This window comes from Copadichromis virginalis, linkage group LG17 (genome assembly GCF_057382275.1).
Source record: "Copadichromis virginalis isolate Kocher_CV1m ecotype Utaka linkage group LG17, C_Virginalis_male_GT1.1, whole genome shotgun sequence".
NCBI lineage: Eukaryota > Metazoa > Chordata > Actinopteri > Cichliformes > Cichlidae > Copadichromis > Copadichromis virginalis.
In genome coordinates this window covers 29,623,702-29,641,452 of record NC_140634.1, presented here as the reverse complement: position 1 = coordinate 29,641,452, position 17,751 = coordinate 29,623,702, and the positions used below count along the sequence as shown (strand labels likewise).

At 41.2% G+C, this 17,751-nt stretch overlaps 1 protein-coding gene across 3 annotated transcripts in view; it reads right to left on the bottom strand.

The window, feature by feature from the left end:
• Window positions 1–17,751, bottom strand: part of chchd3a (coiled-coil-helix-coiled-coil-helix domain containing 3a) — an 84,231-nt gene that overhangs the window by 35,305 nt on the left and 31,175 nt on the right. For 2 of the 3 annotated variants that reach the window (XM_085436735.1, XM_085436736.1), the window contains one exon: window positions 950–964. The exons of the other annotated variant lie outside the window; for it this stretch is intronic. In XM_085436735.1, coding sequence (XP_085292861.1) covers window positions 950–964 — 15 coding nt within the window. The remainder of the gene's footprint in view (window positions 1–949; window positions 965–17,751) is intronic. 3 annotated transcript variants of the gene reach the window in all.

The following is a 17,751-nucleotide window of genomic DNA, read 5'->3' as shown; positions in this document are numbered from 1 at the left end:
ACAAAGGGCCTAATAAAATGCACTAAACTAATGGCCGGATACTTTTGTGAGAGATTTCATGTTTTGCATAGATTTGCAAAGAACATCTAAAAACATATTTTCCCTTTGTTATTATCAGTGTTGAATATGGATTCATCTGATTTCGTTACGTGTGCACCAATAGAGGTAATGGTGATTTGTGCATATATGCTTAATGTCTAAAAGAAACACACCCGTGTGCACATATGAATACGACTTATAATGCCTTGCCAGGTACTGTAGGTGTTTCTTTGTCCTCTTGTGTTAAGTCTCTGGCTAAAATACTATCACACCAAGAAGATAAAATCCGTTTTCACTGCAAACAGGCATCACGATCTGGCATATATATTTACAAAGCCGACCTATCTTCACTGTCCTCCTTTCTACTGTGACCTTCATTAAACAGTTGGCTCAAGTTCTATGTTATATATAGAAAAAGATAAGACCTGATATATCAGTTTTTAGAGAGAGGAAAAAAGAAAAAGAATTTGAACCGGTGACTCAAGCAAAATGATAAATACTGATGGCATTTTTATTAACCATAAAAGAAAGTACAACACAACTATCTGGACCACCTATTTTGATTAATGGAATTACTTATCATCATTAACTTGCCAAAACTGATAGATATGTTAACAGCCAAGGCTATAAACTGTGATGAATTAAAATTAATAGACCAGTTCCAAGTGGATGTTATATCTAGTAAATAAGATACCATTTTTAAGATGTATAACATGCTTTTAGAACAAATAACTTCGCTAGGAAGTAGTCATCTAGAGTTTTTTTGGGAGTAAGAGATCTGCATCAATAATTGTTGGTGGAAAGACAAATCAAACATGTCGTATAAGCTACACAGGAAAAGAAATTCTCCACATGATCATGTGAGAGAGAAGTGTCACTTTAGGGTGAGGGTAAAGACTTCTAGACTTACCTTCCTTCCAATCTCCTGAATAAAAGAAGCATTGAAAAGAAACAAGAGAAAGAAAAAGTGAAAGACTGAGCAAAAGAAAAACATACTGATTCATTCATGAACTTCTTCAAAGTGACATTTGGGGAGTTTTAGTATTCAGAGACTAGGAGTGACTGGCTGCCACACTGTTCTGCCTGAATACTCACACTCTGTCCTCTCAATCTTCTTTCTCACTAGCATAGACACAGACTTGTGCATATATAGAGTCATGTGAAAAAGAAAGATTTCACAGGACTTTATTCAGCTTCTTTATTCAGCATAATTTTATTCAGAAATTATGAAGGTAAGTAGCAGCCAGGTGCTGCTAATCAAATGCACTGATGATTAATTGATCATCAGTAAGTGTAAGCACCTGTATAAAAGCACAAGTTTTGAGGTTGTTTTCCAATTTGTTGGCCTCGACCATTCAGGTGTGTTTTAACATAATGCCAAGAAGGAAAGACTTCAGCAATGACCTGAGGGAAGCAATTCCTGCTGCCCATCATTTTGGGAAGAGTTCTAAGGCCAAATAATCTGAAGTCCATCAATCTACAAGTAGGAAAACATCTTAGCAAATTCACCCCAAAGTCAGGCCATGCAATGCAAAATTGCATTTGAAGAAACCACAAGACCTCTGGAACAATGTTCTCTGGACAGATGTTTGGACATAATGCACAGCACCACGTTTGGCGAAAACCAAACACAGCATATGAACACAAACACCTCATGCTAACAGTTACATGATTGGTAGCTGCAAAACAATCATGACCTGCTCTGTATAACCAAAGGCCGACTTAATGATAGCTAAGCTTGGCCAAAATAGGGTCATGCAACAGGACAATGATTCCAAACACAGCAGTAAACCTATAACAGAATGGCTGAAAAAGAAAATAATCCAGATATTGCAATGGTCCAGACAAAGTCCAGACCTGGCAGGCCCTTAAGAGCCCTATGCATAAACGGAAGCATGGAAACTTCAATGAACTAAAGCAATGTTGAAGAGAGAAGTCACAATGATGTGAGAGACAGACAAATTTATGCAGAAAATGTATTACTTCAACCTCGTTAGTAATAAGGTGTACTTAGTTTTTCAAAAGCCTGTATGGAGTTCTGTGAAACCTTCTTTTTCACATGACTGTAGCATATAAGAATAAGCCATTCAAGTATGAACATATGCATGGCTGCATACATTCACTGCTGAGGACTATTGAAAAAGCCACAGCACAGATGGAGCCTAGAAGCATTTCCTTTAAACAATATAGAAAGTTGAAGGAAACAAGTAGGAAGAAAATATAACGTATGGAGAAAAAAAAATTGCCTTTCCCCATCGAGTCTCTGCTACGCTGATAACCATCTGTGTTCTGCTCAACACACTGCAGGCGAAGCTGCATGCTCTATGCATTGTGATGAGGAGCAGCGAGGAGTCTCAGAGTGGGGCTGTCCTCAAATGAGATGAGTGGGGGGAAGTTTCAAAGTCAAGCGGATGCTCCGAGCTTCCCTGCTACACACAAGATAGAAACCTTCCCACACAGCCAAACACCTGCATACACATAACCATTAAGATATCTCTACAGACATATACAGGAAAAAAAACAAAAGCCACAGCACCACGTAATCACATTCCTGGCAATACTCAGCACAGCAACATCATGCCCTAGCTGCCACTGTCTCTTCTGTCCAAAGCACAACCTAACATTAGCTAGCCTTAGTGCTGTGGTCGGGCAATTGTCTCTATTGTGTGCCCCTTAGAAGTCTGAAGGGCTATTGTAAAGCTGCCTGCACTTCATGATGGAATCGAGTTGAACTTGAACCTAAATCATATCGCTGGGTGAATGTACCCTGAAGTAGACAGTTAAAAGCGTGCCATAAGCACACTACTAGTATAACTATAATGACCTTTAAACGTGTTATTGATTCCAAGCCTGCAATCGTGGCCTCTAGGATTGATTGTCAAAGATATTGAGAGACCAGATTAGGTTCATTGAGGTGCCAAAAAACTGTCTACTGCCAACAGCTCAATTTAGAATGAAGAAGAAACAAGGGATGGTGGGATAGAGGGAAACAGAGAAGAGAGGATTGGCAGGGGGGCTGTGTACTGTCACGAGTGTGTCCAAACTCAATGTTACGCTGGTAGGTGGTGACTAAAGACTTTAGCTTTGCAGAGAAAAGACAAAACATGCAGACGCCAAGACGCAAACAATGGCTCAGACACTGATCTGTAACGCACAAATCATCACACACACACACACACACACCAGCCCGAGCAGCTGTACCCACAGAGAGATAAATGTGTGCTGAGGGCGAGACTAAAGGGGTCATTAAAAGAGGAGAGGTTGTGACAGAAATGTGTACCCAGGGATTTTCTTTCTTTCTTTCTTTTTTTAATGTGTATGTGTTTGTGAACGTCTCTTGCGCACATTGGCTGGTGCATGTGTTCAATTTTCATGCGAGCTGGTTGCCTCTCATTTTTTATTATACACACACAGGCCCAGACACACCGACACACACACACACTCTGTCAGGATTACTTCTGACTGATTAATCCCATTCAGCAGACTTTAAAGATAATCTAATCATACTAAAGGCCAAACAATAGGACAGACTTCACCACTGCCCATACACCTTTTGTTCCCCTAATGAAGAGGCGGTCACGGGTAAAGGAGGAGAGCACGGGTAAGAGTTGGGGGAGGAAAAGAATGAGAAGGGCAAAAAAAAGTAAAAAAAAAAAAAAAAGAAAGAAAGAAAGTAAACTTGAAAGTGAAAAGAAAAGAGCGAGATAAGAGAGAGAAAGAGGACAATAAAAGGTGATTTATCAATGGAGGCGTCAAGAAGGGAGACGAGGCTGTTTGATGGGACATGGAGCCTCAGCCAAGTGTGTCTTTATATTTTAATAACCAAGTAAATAAAAAAAAACAATGGCAATGGTGGGGAACGTTTCCACATGTGATATCTAGATTTCCCCCTGACAGTAACTCACTGTCATATTCTGTAACACTCCAGCGGATGATTCAACCAACGTTATTGAATTCCACATTTTTACTGTGCAACAGCCCTTAACATAGATTTAAAAAAATTAAAAAAAACCTAGGTAAAATATGAAGGCTCACAACAGGACCCTCCCACTAGCCATCGAGACCACACACTACAATTTGTAGCCTGGGAAGTAACATTAACATTAGCGGCAAACTTTTATATTAGCCTTCTTGCATCCATCTCCCCTTATTAAATACAGTAGCACAGTGGCTGATGGTGACAGGCGGTTGAAAGTGAGACTGCGGTGGTCAGATTAAACGAATCGTTTAGGGGAGGTGATCGCTTCTGTGAATATCAATTAGCCAACCGCTGAATAATTAAGGACAACCATGTTTTTTAATTAGCTGACTGCCGCAGTTTGAGCCGGGCGCATGAGAGGGAAGGAGGAGGAGGAGCAGAAGAGAGGAGGATGGAAGAGGGATGAGAACAGGTGGGTTTTGCTGCGTCAGCCCCCCTTCTCCCCACCCACCCGCCGCCTGTTCCCTCACTAAATTGCTCCCATATACACTATTTTCTTTCACACCTGCCTTTTTATTTAAAGTAATCTTTGTCACTTCCTTTTTTTTTTTTTTTTAAAGATTCCAAGATGCTGAAATAAAACTATTATCTGCAGCACTGAGCAGGCTTACTGCACAAGACAGGTATAGGGAATATCATAATCATAGCTTGCATGCTTATAATTGTAACATGTCCCACTAGTGTTATGAAAATATACTGCAAAATTGTGTAAAGGATATAACCGTGGTATGCAGTGTAAAGAAGTTTGAGTAGTTAGAAGAATTTTATAAAGTGAAATGAATGATTTAATGTAAATCCTGCAAGTTCCTGTCACTGCAACACACTCTTGCTCAGCGCTCATTTCGTCCCCAAAACCTTAGTTAAACAGTCACCTTTTAAAAACGCTGGGGGGTATTCAGTATTCATTCCAGAACTGAGAAGACAAAAAGACCAACTTAAAGTGGATTAAAGTCACATGTAGGTAAAGTTTTTGCTTTCTAATGGGACACTGAACATAAATTATGAGAAACAAAAACTTTCGCTTGAACAAAATGCTTTATTTTAGCCTAAAAGGGGTAAATCCATCTTTTATCTACTAAAATATACACCACTTGATATAGTACAAACCCTTTAGGTAGAAAGTTTGAGAACTATTATCTTGATCCTCAGGATCTATACTCTAAAGACGGGATACCACAATAATAATAGTTGCCACTAGCAAAAAATATAATTCAGACAAACAACTAAAAGTTCTCAGTGCTTAAGAAAATGCACATATTACATTTTTCATTTCACACCTCAATGATGGAGACTTCTGTATTGTAATATAATAAGGTGACTGTTTCACTGTAGTCTCGCTACATGCTTATAAATCATGCAAGATAAAAATAATCTTGCGAGATGCCATGATCGATGGAGCACAAATCAAATCTCATCACATTAACTAACAGCACCTCATCCATAACCTTGGTCTCTTTTGTCTTACCCCTGCCACCATTAGCTCAGCCCTGATTCACCCCTGTCACGAGTAGCATCATAATCAATGCTCCCTCACACTATCCAAGTGAGCGCTGCAGCACAGTGGGTCAGAGCCGCTCACCAGGGCCCATCTATCAAAGACTTGTGCGACAGGGCTCTGTGACAAACTAATACTGAAGCCGCAAGCCTCAAGTCCTGTTTGCTCTGACAGGCAGGGAGTGGGTCAAAGGGTAGCGCAATGTGACCGCGCGCCGGTGTTAATTAGCACGGTGGAGGTGCAGGTGGCATGTGGAAGGTTTGAGATGGATGCAGCAAGGGAAGGGTAAGTTCATGGTGTAGAGATGATGAAATGAAGGCTACACCGAGAGAGAGATGGGTCAATGTGTGAATGGAATATTGATGACAACATAGCTGGAAGGTGAATTTTGCTGTTGCCATTCTTGTTGACAGCTGCTCAAAGAAGAAATCATGAAAGATGAAAGAGAAAAGGATTTGAAGAAAATCAGTTTTTCATACTTTTTTCAGCTACAGTTCACACACACACTTTTTTAGACACACATACCATCCCACAAATCTTGGTCGTTCTTTTAAGTGCCTCTAAAACCTTTGCAACTCTAGCTTTAAAAGCTATCACTGGCAGATCAAATCTATGAGATGGAGTGCAAAATGATATCACCTAACACCAACCCTACTGGCAGTATTCCATTCACCCTTAGTATCACTAATAAAACACAAGTCCTGGTAGAAGAGGCTGTAAAAACTCCATTGGAAACCATTCACCTTTGCTGTTTAATTAGCATCATGGGGATTTACTGTGCACCACTAACAGTTACATTCACGGCTAGCTATTAGTCTCCAGGGGAAATAGTAGGGTTATGGCGATATAAGTGCGTCAGATACAGTGTGGTCAATTAATGGGCATAACACTCCCTGGTCACACCAAAGAACAAACACATTAGGTCCTGTTGGACAAGCCAAAAAAGACTTATTCTGAAGGATATTAACACTTAAATGTGCTTGTAGTAAGAAAGCATGGGTAATAATAATGATAATAAAATACTTTGGCAATGACATCCACTGCCAAATTATCTGTGTTATTGGGTCTCTAATGGCAACGTCACCAAAGACAATAAATACAACCTGTAAGCTCAATAACAAGACTTAGACCATATGGAGAGAAAGAGCTGCAGTATGGTCTGCAACAAAGTGGGCCCACTGATTTTGAATCACTTACATGCTGGGACACAAGGACACCCAAAAATAAACTTGACAGCATGGCTGTCCTGTCAAGCCAATAAGGTTGCACTCCAGTCACCTATTCTTGGGAATTTGTTTTCACGAAGCTAGGGTCAAAAGAAGTGGCAGTGTTATTTACTTTTCACATAGTTTTTCCCTTCTTCCTAGATATGACGAGTGAGGAATGCTTAATATTGTGGAAATTCTAAAAGGTACTCAGCATGCCAACAGTGACAGCACATCCTGCTCTCTAGAATGTCACTGTGGCAGCATGGCAGACTCAACAATAAATAATTACTAGTAGGCCGTGACACTGTGTTTTGGGGTATTAGTTGTTTGCGCTATGCTTTTGTGACTACGTATAACCAATGGTGTAGTTAATATGAGAAGCAGATGTGTTCTATACTGTAATCCAACTAAGAAAGTTCTACAAAACCACATGAAAATGTGCAAACGTATGTGACGCAACATGTTTGTGACAGATCACTGTTTTGTAAATTATCTGGATAACTGCAATTAAAATATTGTTAAAATTATTCATTATAATTTCATAGGAAGGCACCTCTCCAATCTCTTCAACATTTAAAAAAAAAGTACCTTTTGCATGCTTTGTCTGTGTTCTGCTGAGTTTAGCAGCAATGCTACATAATCCCTTGTTTGAAAGTATCAGTAACATAGTAAGAGAATCACCAATATTGTAGATCTCTATTCCATGGTACTGCATAATGGTCAGTTATTAGAATCAAATGAAAGTCTAAGAAAGTCTAGTATGGTATTGTTCATAGCATGAGCAGTGTTAGATTTAGATTCTTGTGGGAATGTCCATTTGGGTGCACCATGAAAGGAGGCACGTTTTCCTAAATTATTAAGAGTTATTAAATTGAATGTTCAGATTTCAATAGCAAAATAACAATAATAAGACAACTGCTAAAGTTTTTCCCTTGCAAAGATTTTATTTCCTGGGTACTTTAACTGAACAATAAATCAAGTGCCTCATCTTGGACTGCAAACAGTTGCGGACAGAAGATCTGCTTTGCAAGCAGTTCTCTACATCCTACAAGTTTAAGCTAAAGTGACTGATCAGTTCACAGCAGATCTCCAGAGCAAGACAGGGACTATCACCACCAGCTGCAGTCCAAGATGATGCCGCCGGAGCACATCTGACTATGAGACAAGTGAGCTCAGGAAGGAGCACAGCGAAAGCAACCCGGCCATCAAATAAACAACAATAAGCAACAGTTCAAAATGAAAGAAGGACTGGCAATGTTTTCTAACAGAGAAAAAATAAATAAATTAAATCACTCAAGTAGACTAAACTACACAACAATAAACTAAACTACTGGCAATGAGTTGTATTCGGGTACTTCATTATGCTGATACTATTGTCCAGCTTTAGAAACTTGGTAATTCAATTTGTCTTCATGGATACCATCTTCATGGAAGACAAGTGCCACAGGCTACAGAAAGAATTCCTCTCCCTGGGGATCTCTTAGCACAGTGAGTAATGACACCAAGGGTCAAAGGACTGACCTGCTCAGGACAGGGACTGAGGGGCTCAGACAGGAACCAAAGGCCAAGATGTGTAGGTGGTGAGCGTGGGTGTCTCAATGTTTGTGCAAGTGTCTAAACTGTTGACTAAGGACACATTACAATGAACTGTCCTCAGAGTCTGATGTTTACTGGCAAGGGTCACCAAAGGGCTTGATCTTATGCAGCTGGCTAACCCAGTTAAACATTTACATCCCTTTTTACAATCCTTGCACATTTATATGTTTAAAAAGGGTTTTAAGGTAAACAGCTTAGAAAAAATTGGAGTTTTAGGCCTCCAAAGATTGAAATTCTGGTACAACTGTGAAACTACACTTCCAGACACTTTAAGCCCCTCAGCCTTTGTTGGAGACACCACCTCCTCCACTTCACTGCCAGCACTTCCACTAAGGGACAGCAACAACATCTGCTAGCCCAAGATTGATTAATTGGCTGATCAGGCACCTGGGGTGTAAAGTGATTGATTGATCATCTTGGGGTTGGAGTTGCCTTTATCTACAGCCCTGGGGATAGAACCTCTGGAGGTCCCCAGTCATCTGTCATGTCCAACACAGAGGGGAAGATGAGGAAAAGATGAAGAGTTGTGAGTTCATTACCAAGACATGGGGGGCATGTATGGAGTAAGTCTCGGCCTACATGGGAAAAGGGGGCATGCCTAGAGAACAATCAGACATGGGGACAGAGCGAGGATGAAAGGGAGGGAGAAAAAGCTCTGTAGCTTTCACAAAGATGATAAATAAAGATACACAAAGGCAAAAGGGAAAGGAGTGTGGGCGGGATAAGAACAAAAACATTACAACATGGACATAAAAGATAACCCAGCTAATCAATGAATGATCATTTAAGTCCTATACTGAGAAAAAAGACACTGGAATTAGATTATAGTTCTATAATTGGTGTGAACCTGCATCTGCTAACTGTTTGTCAGAATGCTAGTATGTGTCAGACATATTCACCAGAAAATGTCTTTACTTGTCGACAGAGGACACACTGAATGACCTGAAAGTGGAAAGAGCCACATTGCCTTTGGACAACAGATGTCCCGAGGGAACCAAAGTTAATGAGAGAGAGAGAGGTGGTGGTGGAGAGACAAGAGGCAGAACAACCTAGCAAAAGGAGGTGAGAGGAATGTAGAAGAGAAGACGATAGGGGAAGGCATGCAGGGGAGAGGGAAAAAAAGACAGCCTCAGGGTGTGTTGCTGACATTAGACCTTATGGACAACTTGAGCAGCATGCATCTAGTGTGTCTGTGTGCATACGCCTGCAGCATGTGAATCCTCACCTGGATCAGTGTTCATATTTGACAGCATCGCAGTGTGAAGTGCCTTAAGACTTGCATGACAGTGGGCATACTGCGTATAGTGGAGTGTGTGCCAGGCTTTGCATTAATGCATATTTATTTCACGCAGCCGCAGGTGGTCTTTCCAGGCCCAACGAAGCTGGGAGGGGGCCACAGTCCACCTTGAGCTTATGCCTATCAAAGCCTTGTCAGCAGATTCAGGGTCACCTCGAAACCAATAACCTCTTTACACAAGTCTTTTCCACTTTCTTTGATGTCCTACTTAATAACTGTTAGGTATCGCAAAAAAAAAGTGATTGACATGGAAATAAAATTTTGACAATGATGTTACTTAAATGGCAGGTTAGCCGGGTCCTTCATCAACACTCTTTTATCCTATTCTCCCAAAGTAATCCATCCATCCATTTTCTTCTGCTTTATCCAGGGCCGGGTTGCGGGCGCAGCAGCCTAAGCAGAGAAGTCCAGACCTCCCTCTCCCCAGCCACCTCCTCCAGCTTATCCGGGGGAACACCAAGGCGTGCCCAGGCCAGCCGAGAGATATAATTTCTCTAGCGTGTCCTGGGTCTGCCCCGGGGCCTCCTCCTAGTGGGACATGCCCGGAACACCTCACCCAGGAGGCGCCCAGGAGGCATCCTTGTCAGATTCCCGAACTACCTCAGCTGGCTCCTTTCGATGTTGAGGAGCAGCGGCTCTACTCTGAGCCCCTCCCAGATGGCTGAACTTCTCACCCTATCTCTAAGGGAGAGGTTAGCCACCCTTCGGAAGAAGCTCATTTCCGCCGCTTGTATCCGCGATCTCATTCTTTCGGTCACTACCCACAGCTCGTGGCCATAGGTGAGGGTAGGGAAGTAGATCGACCGGTAAATTGAGAGCTTCGCTTTTACACTCAGCTCCCTCTTCACCACGACGGACCGGTGCAGCGTCCGCATCACCAATCCATCTGTCGATCTCTAGCTCCCTTCTCCCATCACTTGCGAACAAGACCCCGAGATACTTGAACTCCTCCACTTGGGGCAGGAACTCATCCCCGACCCGGAGTGGGCGCTCCACCCTTTTTCGTCTGAGAACCATGGCCTCAGATTTGGAGGTGCCGATCCTCATTCCCGCTGCTTCACACTCGGCTGCGAACCATTCCAGTGCGAGCTGGAGGCCATCACCTGATAAAGCCAACAGAACCACATCATCCACAAAAAGCAGAGATGAGATTCTGAGGCCACCGAAGTCCATGGGGCCCGGCTGGGCACAGCCCAAAAAGGGGACGTGGGCCCATCCTCCCGCAGGCCCACTACCCGCAGGAGGCGCCGTAGGGGTCGGGTGTATTGTGTGTTGGGTGGCGGCCAAGAGCAAAGGCCCTGGCGGACTGATCCCCGGCTACCAAGACTGGCAAAGTAATCCATGCTTCCTGATATATATTTCTACGCTGTTTCTACTAGACTTCGGTGCAAAGTTTAAACTTTATATAGTTTTAAGTGCTGCTTTGGATTGGTTTGTATCCTAATTGGCTTTTGTAACCTTATTTCAAAAGCTTCTTTGTAAATCAATATCTGTTGCTCTATTGTGTGCTCTTTTCATGCACTTCTGTTTATTCCACTCATCCACCATTCTCTCCCTGCTTCTACATCTCATCCAGATTTTTTTGCTGTGCGCTGCCTCCGTGACTCCCCTCTGATTTTAGTTTCATCCATCTGTTTAGCTTCTTTTCCTCGTTCACTCAAAATCACTCCCTCTAGCACCATTAGCTGAGCTGACTGTTCACTTCCATAGAACCTTATTAATACCACTCTCCTGTCAGAGTCTAGAGGGAAAACACAAAGAAAGACAAAGAAAACGAAAGGGACAGGCTGCAAAGACAATACCTGTCATATTACACATCCAATATATCTAGTGGTCTCAGACATACACACGAACACTTTATCCAATTGAACTTGCATCGATATCTGGCCTGTTAATTAACAGCTAGGCCTTGTGAAACAAAACAAGAAACATAAAGAAACTATTGCAAAAATCAATAATATTACAAGATGCATAGTGCTTGTCAGTGTTTGTTTATAAATACAATATTCATAATTACTTTGAGCAAATAAGGGCTGAGCAAGCATGCACACAGGCCAATTCAGTTAATGCAGAGACATACAGGTTGTAAGGATTTTTTATTCTGTGACCAGTCAAGTGGTTCAAGAGCAGGTATGATTTTAGGCTACCAACACTCCCATCAGTAATATGTATATATGATGGCCTATATACGGAGCCTGTGATTTTAGTTTGATTAGTAGTAGTTTCTGTACAAAGCACAATAAGGATACAAGTGTAAAATGTTAATAAAATAAAGTATCTTCACACCACACATGGTCTCAGTTTTCATCCCTCTGCTGCCGATGTGAATTAACTCCTTGCAAGTAACAGTTATACAGGGAATGGTTTCTGTTTTAGGTAAAAGCTCTGTTTACAAGACTTAAGCAAGTTTTTTGCATATGCACAATTTAGTTTCAGCTATTTCAGTGTAATTAAAACAATATCACCTTGACAGGTGCTGTGTTTATGTAAAACATACTGTGTGTAAAGCTGAAAATATCTACTTAAACAGATTTACATGTGCTGAACAGGTGGTTTGATAAATTACTCTTAATATATCGTTTTTTGCTAAAGCAATGACTACACTTACTCTGTCAGCAGCACAGTAACAACTCTAGAAAACTGTTTTCATTCACTTCACCTGGGTTCATGGTCTCCGCTGCCTCTTTCCTATCCACTATTGTGTGTGTAATGTAAAGCGACTACAGCTTAACTGCTATTATGAGATCATAATGCCGTAGATAAAATTAAGCACAGAAGCGTCTTGATGCATTCTCAATCATCCAGGTAAGTAAATCTCCAAAAGTTGATTCTGTTCATCTGGACGTAGCGTTTTGTGGGAGAAACGTTTAGTCAGTCATCCAATTGACTTCTTCAGTCTCAGCTGACTGCAGGTTTCCCCAATCTTATAAACAGGACATATGCATGATGACTGAAACCAGCCCACTGAAGGAACAATGGGATGGGAGGTCAGTTCCTTAATCTTAATTATGCAAATTCTCATGACCATTTATCAACAACCACTGACCAAAACCCACTGATCAATGGTCATGAGTACCATTCACAGAGAGTTGTACCCTTAGGCCCCCTCCTCGATTCAAAGATGGTCTTTCCCTTTTCACGTAAATGGCCTCCTAGCCCTACGACAGACTGGCGACCTGTCCAGGGTGTACCCTGCCTCTTGCCCTATGACAGCTGGGATAGGCTCCAGCGCCCCCCGCGACCCTGAAAAGGATAAGCGGAAGCGAATGGATGGATGGATGGATGGCCTCCTTGACTCCGCACTCAAACCAGCGTTCCTCCCTGTCCAGGATGTGTACATCCTCATCCTTGAAAGAGTGTCCACTGGCCTGTAGGTGTAAATAGACTGCAGAGTCCTGGCCTGACGAGGTAGTTCTTCTGTGTTGTGCCATCCGCTTCGCCGGAGGTTGTTTGGTTTCCCCGATGTATAAATCCTGGCAATCCTCCTGGCACTTAACAGCGTATACTATGTTACTCTGTTTGTGTCGGGGGACCCGATCCTTGGGGTGGACCAATTTTTGGCGCTGCGTGTTTTGGGGTTTAAAAGCCACAGAGACCCGGTGTTAAGAAAAAATGTGTCTCAACTGCTCCGATACTCCTGACACGTACGGGATCACTACAGGTTTTCGCTTGGGCAGCGGTTGTCCTTCTCTCCTGGATCGGCTGGAGCTTTCTTTAGGTGCCTTTCCAGCTTTGACAAAAGTCCAGCTGGGATGACCACATTTACTCAGGGCCTTCTTGATGTGATGTTCTTCTGCCTCCCTGGCCGCTGTGTCTGTGGGGATGATGTTCGCTCTGTGTTGTAGCATCCTAATGACACCCAGTTTGTGCTCCAGAGTCAAACCTTAAATACTGATCCGTATGTGTAGGTTTACGGTACACGTCAGCTTTTAGATGTCCCCCATTACTGATGGAAATCTCACAGTCTAAGAAGGCTAACCTGCCACCTTTCATATCCTCCCTAAGCACAGAAGCGTGAAAAAACACATGTGCCTTGCGCCTATCAATGATATGATTAACCCCTTGGTTTGAAATGTTTAGGGCAGTGCTGTTATTTAATGATGATTAATGAGGAAAGCTTGTGGTATGAGAACACCCACCACTATGAAAAACTGCTTAAAACAAATGAGGATGTATGCTTAAATATATACACTGACCAGTGAATCTGAGACACTAGATTGACTCTACAAGCTCTGAAGTCAGAAATAGACTTTCCTGACACTAGTACCCATCCATCAATCGAAGTGCTGGACACTTGCGGTGCCAATTAGCCGACAGGGTGAGTGCCTGGTGCGGAGTGCCAGCCAGAAGCCCTGCCAATTAAAGTCTAACCTCCCGTCTAACCCTAATACTAGCACAGTGTGTTGGCACCCCACCCTGGGCAAGGGTGAAGTACTGCAGCCAATATGTAAAGGACAGCTACGTGGACATCCTCTAAAGATGATATGGAGAAAGCATAACAAAGACGGGACTGTAAAACGTTGAGACAGAAAAAGAAAAGAAGAAAGGGCAATGTGCTGTGCAATGTCAATAAAAAAGTATTAAAAATACACTAACAGTGTTAACACAATTATTACAGTACACAAAGGCTGAGAAAAACAACTAACACTGATGCAAACATAAAATATTCTCAACCTCAGACACTGAAATTTTCGTAAATTTGATGAATAAAGGTTTTGTCCTCTCAAAAGGTGGCAATTTTCCTTTTATGGTGAGGAGCGTATTTTCAAACTTTTCTCTTTTTTGTCAATTGTGCAAAACAGGAAATATTTTTCTTGTCAACTTAAAAATATAAGGAGATATTCAGAGGTGATACAATTTAGAATCATTGACATTAAAGTGATATTATGTACGAGTACAGGGGTGTAACTTGCTTCTTTGTATCCACAGTGACTGATAGATGTCTCCACTAGGCTCTTGAATCTTTGGGTTTGGTTAATGAAGCTGTAATGGTAGCTCCCCCCTCTGGGCCAATAAGAGAAATAATTCACTTCTTTAACATGAGGTTTGTACAAATTAACACAGTAGTGCAATAGGTACATAACCATTATGACCACTGTGCTAAGCAGTATCTGCCATTTTCGAGATTTACTTTTTAAGAATTAGAGAAAATGTAACTTGTGTCTCTACCCAACCATCTTATTCCTTCTGTCAAACTCCATTGAGAAAAGTACACTGTGTTCTGACAAAATACTCTGCAGTAAAGTAAAAATAATACCACATTAGATTGCTGCATAAATATCGACAAACTTAAATATCCAAAAACAATTAAGATACATGAATAGAGGTGGTTTAATGTCATTATGATGCCAATAAGTACCCCATATATCATGGACTTGCAACCTTTTGTAAGCAGTCTTGTTTGGACTTCAATCTTCTGGTGATCACTTGGCACAACAAGCTAACTACTTCATTAAATTGACAACTTCAAATTTCCAAACTTTAGAATAATTCAACTGATAATTCTCTTAAATCCAGCTATGTCAAGGCTGACAGGTGTTATTCTTTATAAAATCTCAGGAGTATAATCAAAGATTGGGTGGAATTTGTCCTTGGTGTCCTGAGCAAATTCAAAACAGTGTGCCACTACCTGTTTATCTCATTCAAAAGAAAAAGACACAAGGAACCCCCCCGCCCCCACCCAATATTCTTCATACTCTGTGATGTGGAAGTTTAGAGAAAATAAATGGTTTTTTTTAAACTATTTCTTTAAATACCACCAACAGGCACCAATTCAAAACCCAGCAAGTCTCCTTTAATACCTGGGAAATTAAATTGTCAGCCCATTATCAGCAGGGTCCAGTCGTCTGTATCTAAAATGCAACAGCACGCAACTGAAGTACACAAGATTCTCCAAAAAGAGCAGGACATTTACTGGAGACTGCAGTTTTGCGAGGAGTGGAAAAGAGAGGACTACCAGAGCGAACACAGATTGGTGGTGGGGGCTAGTTGCATTAAAAATGTTAAGCTTTACCCAAAGTCATTTTCAAGCCAGCCAAGCATCAAATGGAACACAGTTTAAGGAAAGAGTAGGTACTGATTTTCTCTGAGGTCTGACAGCTTGGACATGGTGTGTGTCTGTATGTGTGTAGTGAGCAAACAAATATTCTTAGTATGCTGCATTATCCCTTGCTGTGAAAGCAGAGGTAGTGGAAAGAAATCATGGAACATCGCATTACCGGCTGGAATGTGTATATCTGAGTGTTTGTGTGCGTGTACGAAAGACAGAGATAAAGATGGAAACAGAAGGAGTGACAAAAGACTGATAAACAGCTACAGGGCTGATGGGTGGGATGAGGCTCTGAACAGAATATCTGCACATGTTGCAATTTCTCTCTCATCTCCATATCTGTTGTTTTCTTTTACTGCACATACAGCTTTAAGCAAAGGTGACAAAAACTGGCATGAAATACAACCAGGCTGTACCTACGTCTAAGTTCAGTCAGGAACACTAGTTAACACCAGATTATTTTCATCTGTGGTAAATTTATATCTGGCAGCATCGCTCCATTTTGTCTCCCACCCTTCCACGTTCACACAGTACAAGGAAATATCAAGGCATTGTGAGCACACCTCCTGGCCTGTATACCGGTACACACAAAGCCAGAGTCAGAGGGAGAGAGCCCCAGCAAGACCCCAGAACAGCAGAAAACAGCATTTATTAAGGCAGTAATAGAATCAAAAAATAAGCTGTAGTGGTGGGTTGTAAAGCTTCTTGCAGATGAGCAACTACTATGGGCAAAGTAAAGCAGCTTTAAATGCCTATATGGGATAAGGCATGCCTAGAAATGGATGTCTAGAAACTATCTACTGAGCCATCATTAATACTACGGTTCATTTATTAAATCTTACTGATAATACTGAATGTTTGTTAACAATGTATATAATCATTTGTGATTTAAGAACTTTAAAAATGTGAATTGCATGGGAGTCTCTTCAATTATACACATGATATACCCATTTTTAAATACTATTACCGATATAGGATTTTTAAAACCTATAATGGGAATCTAAAAATACAATATTATGAAATATTGACTGATATGTTTCTTTTTCGGTAAAAGCCAGTAAAATCATCAGTGATATAGTTGATAAGCATGCAACTCAATAAGAGTCTTCATTTTTGCTTGTTTGTTCATTTGTTATCCTTCAGCTAAAGCTAATGCAATCCTGCAGTAGATTTAAGGTTAGGGTTTCCAGCTTTGTGCTACAGGTCATCGGGGTGGAATAAAAAGTTAAACAAATGAAAAATTTGAGTGTTTTGGACCAGTTTGATTACAGCAGACAAAACATTACCCCACCCAAACAACTGTTTAAAGCTTGAAAAGATTGATGACTCTTGCTTTGATTGAAAAGCCTGCCTTAGGGTTAGAGTCTGTGCCTGAGTGAGACGCTATGACCAAGTGATTGATAGACCACAAGACCGGTTTAGCTCTGCAGGGAGCAAAGTCGTTGAAAATCAAAAGAGGGGACAGCGAAGGTCTATGATTGTATTAAAACACAGATGCGTGGAGTGACAGATGGACGCACACTGTGAATAAGACTTCTGTGACTCATTCAGGCCATGTCTGTGTAGATCTCTGCCAAAAGCACAGCTCTGTCAGTAACTAAGGACACAATTATATTCATGTTGATTTATATACTGGGCTTTTCTGCTTTTCCTTCAGCTGGTACCCACTAAAAAGGAGGACATATTACTCATTGTTAATGCCTTTTCAATTAAGCACTAATTGAACTGTTATCCAATTCAGGTTTATGGTTAAGCCATCTCTACTACATTAAGCTCCCGATCACAGTTCTTCCACATTAATATGTCAAGTGAACACATGATGAGAAGAAACTGCATTCATTAGGTTACCCAGCAAGTGCGAGTTAAAACAATAAGTGTTATGGTTTAGCTTTTCAGTATGAATCAAGAGGCTTTGTCACTTACTTACAGCCAGTTTAATCTCCAATCTTAAATATTTGTTCTCCTTTGGACAAGCAACCGTCAATTGAGTGAATAAGAGCATTAAGAATATAACTAAGCATAATACTGAATTATCTCAACAGTAATTACGTCTGCTCATTTATTGTTTATTAAAGAAAACACCCAGTC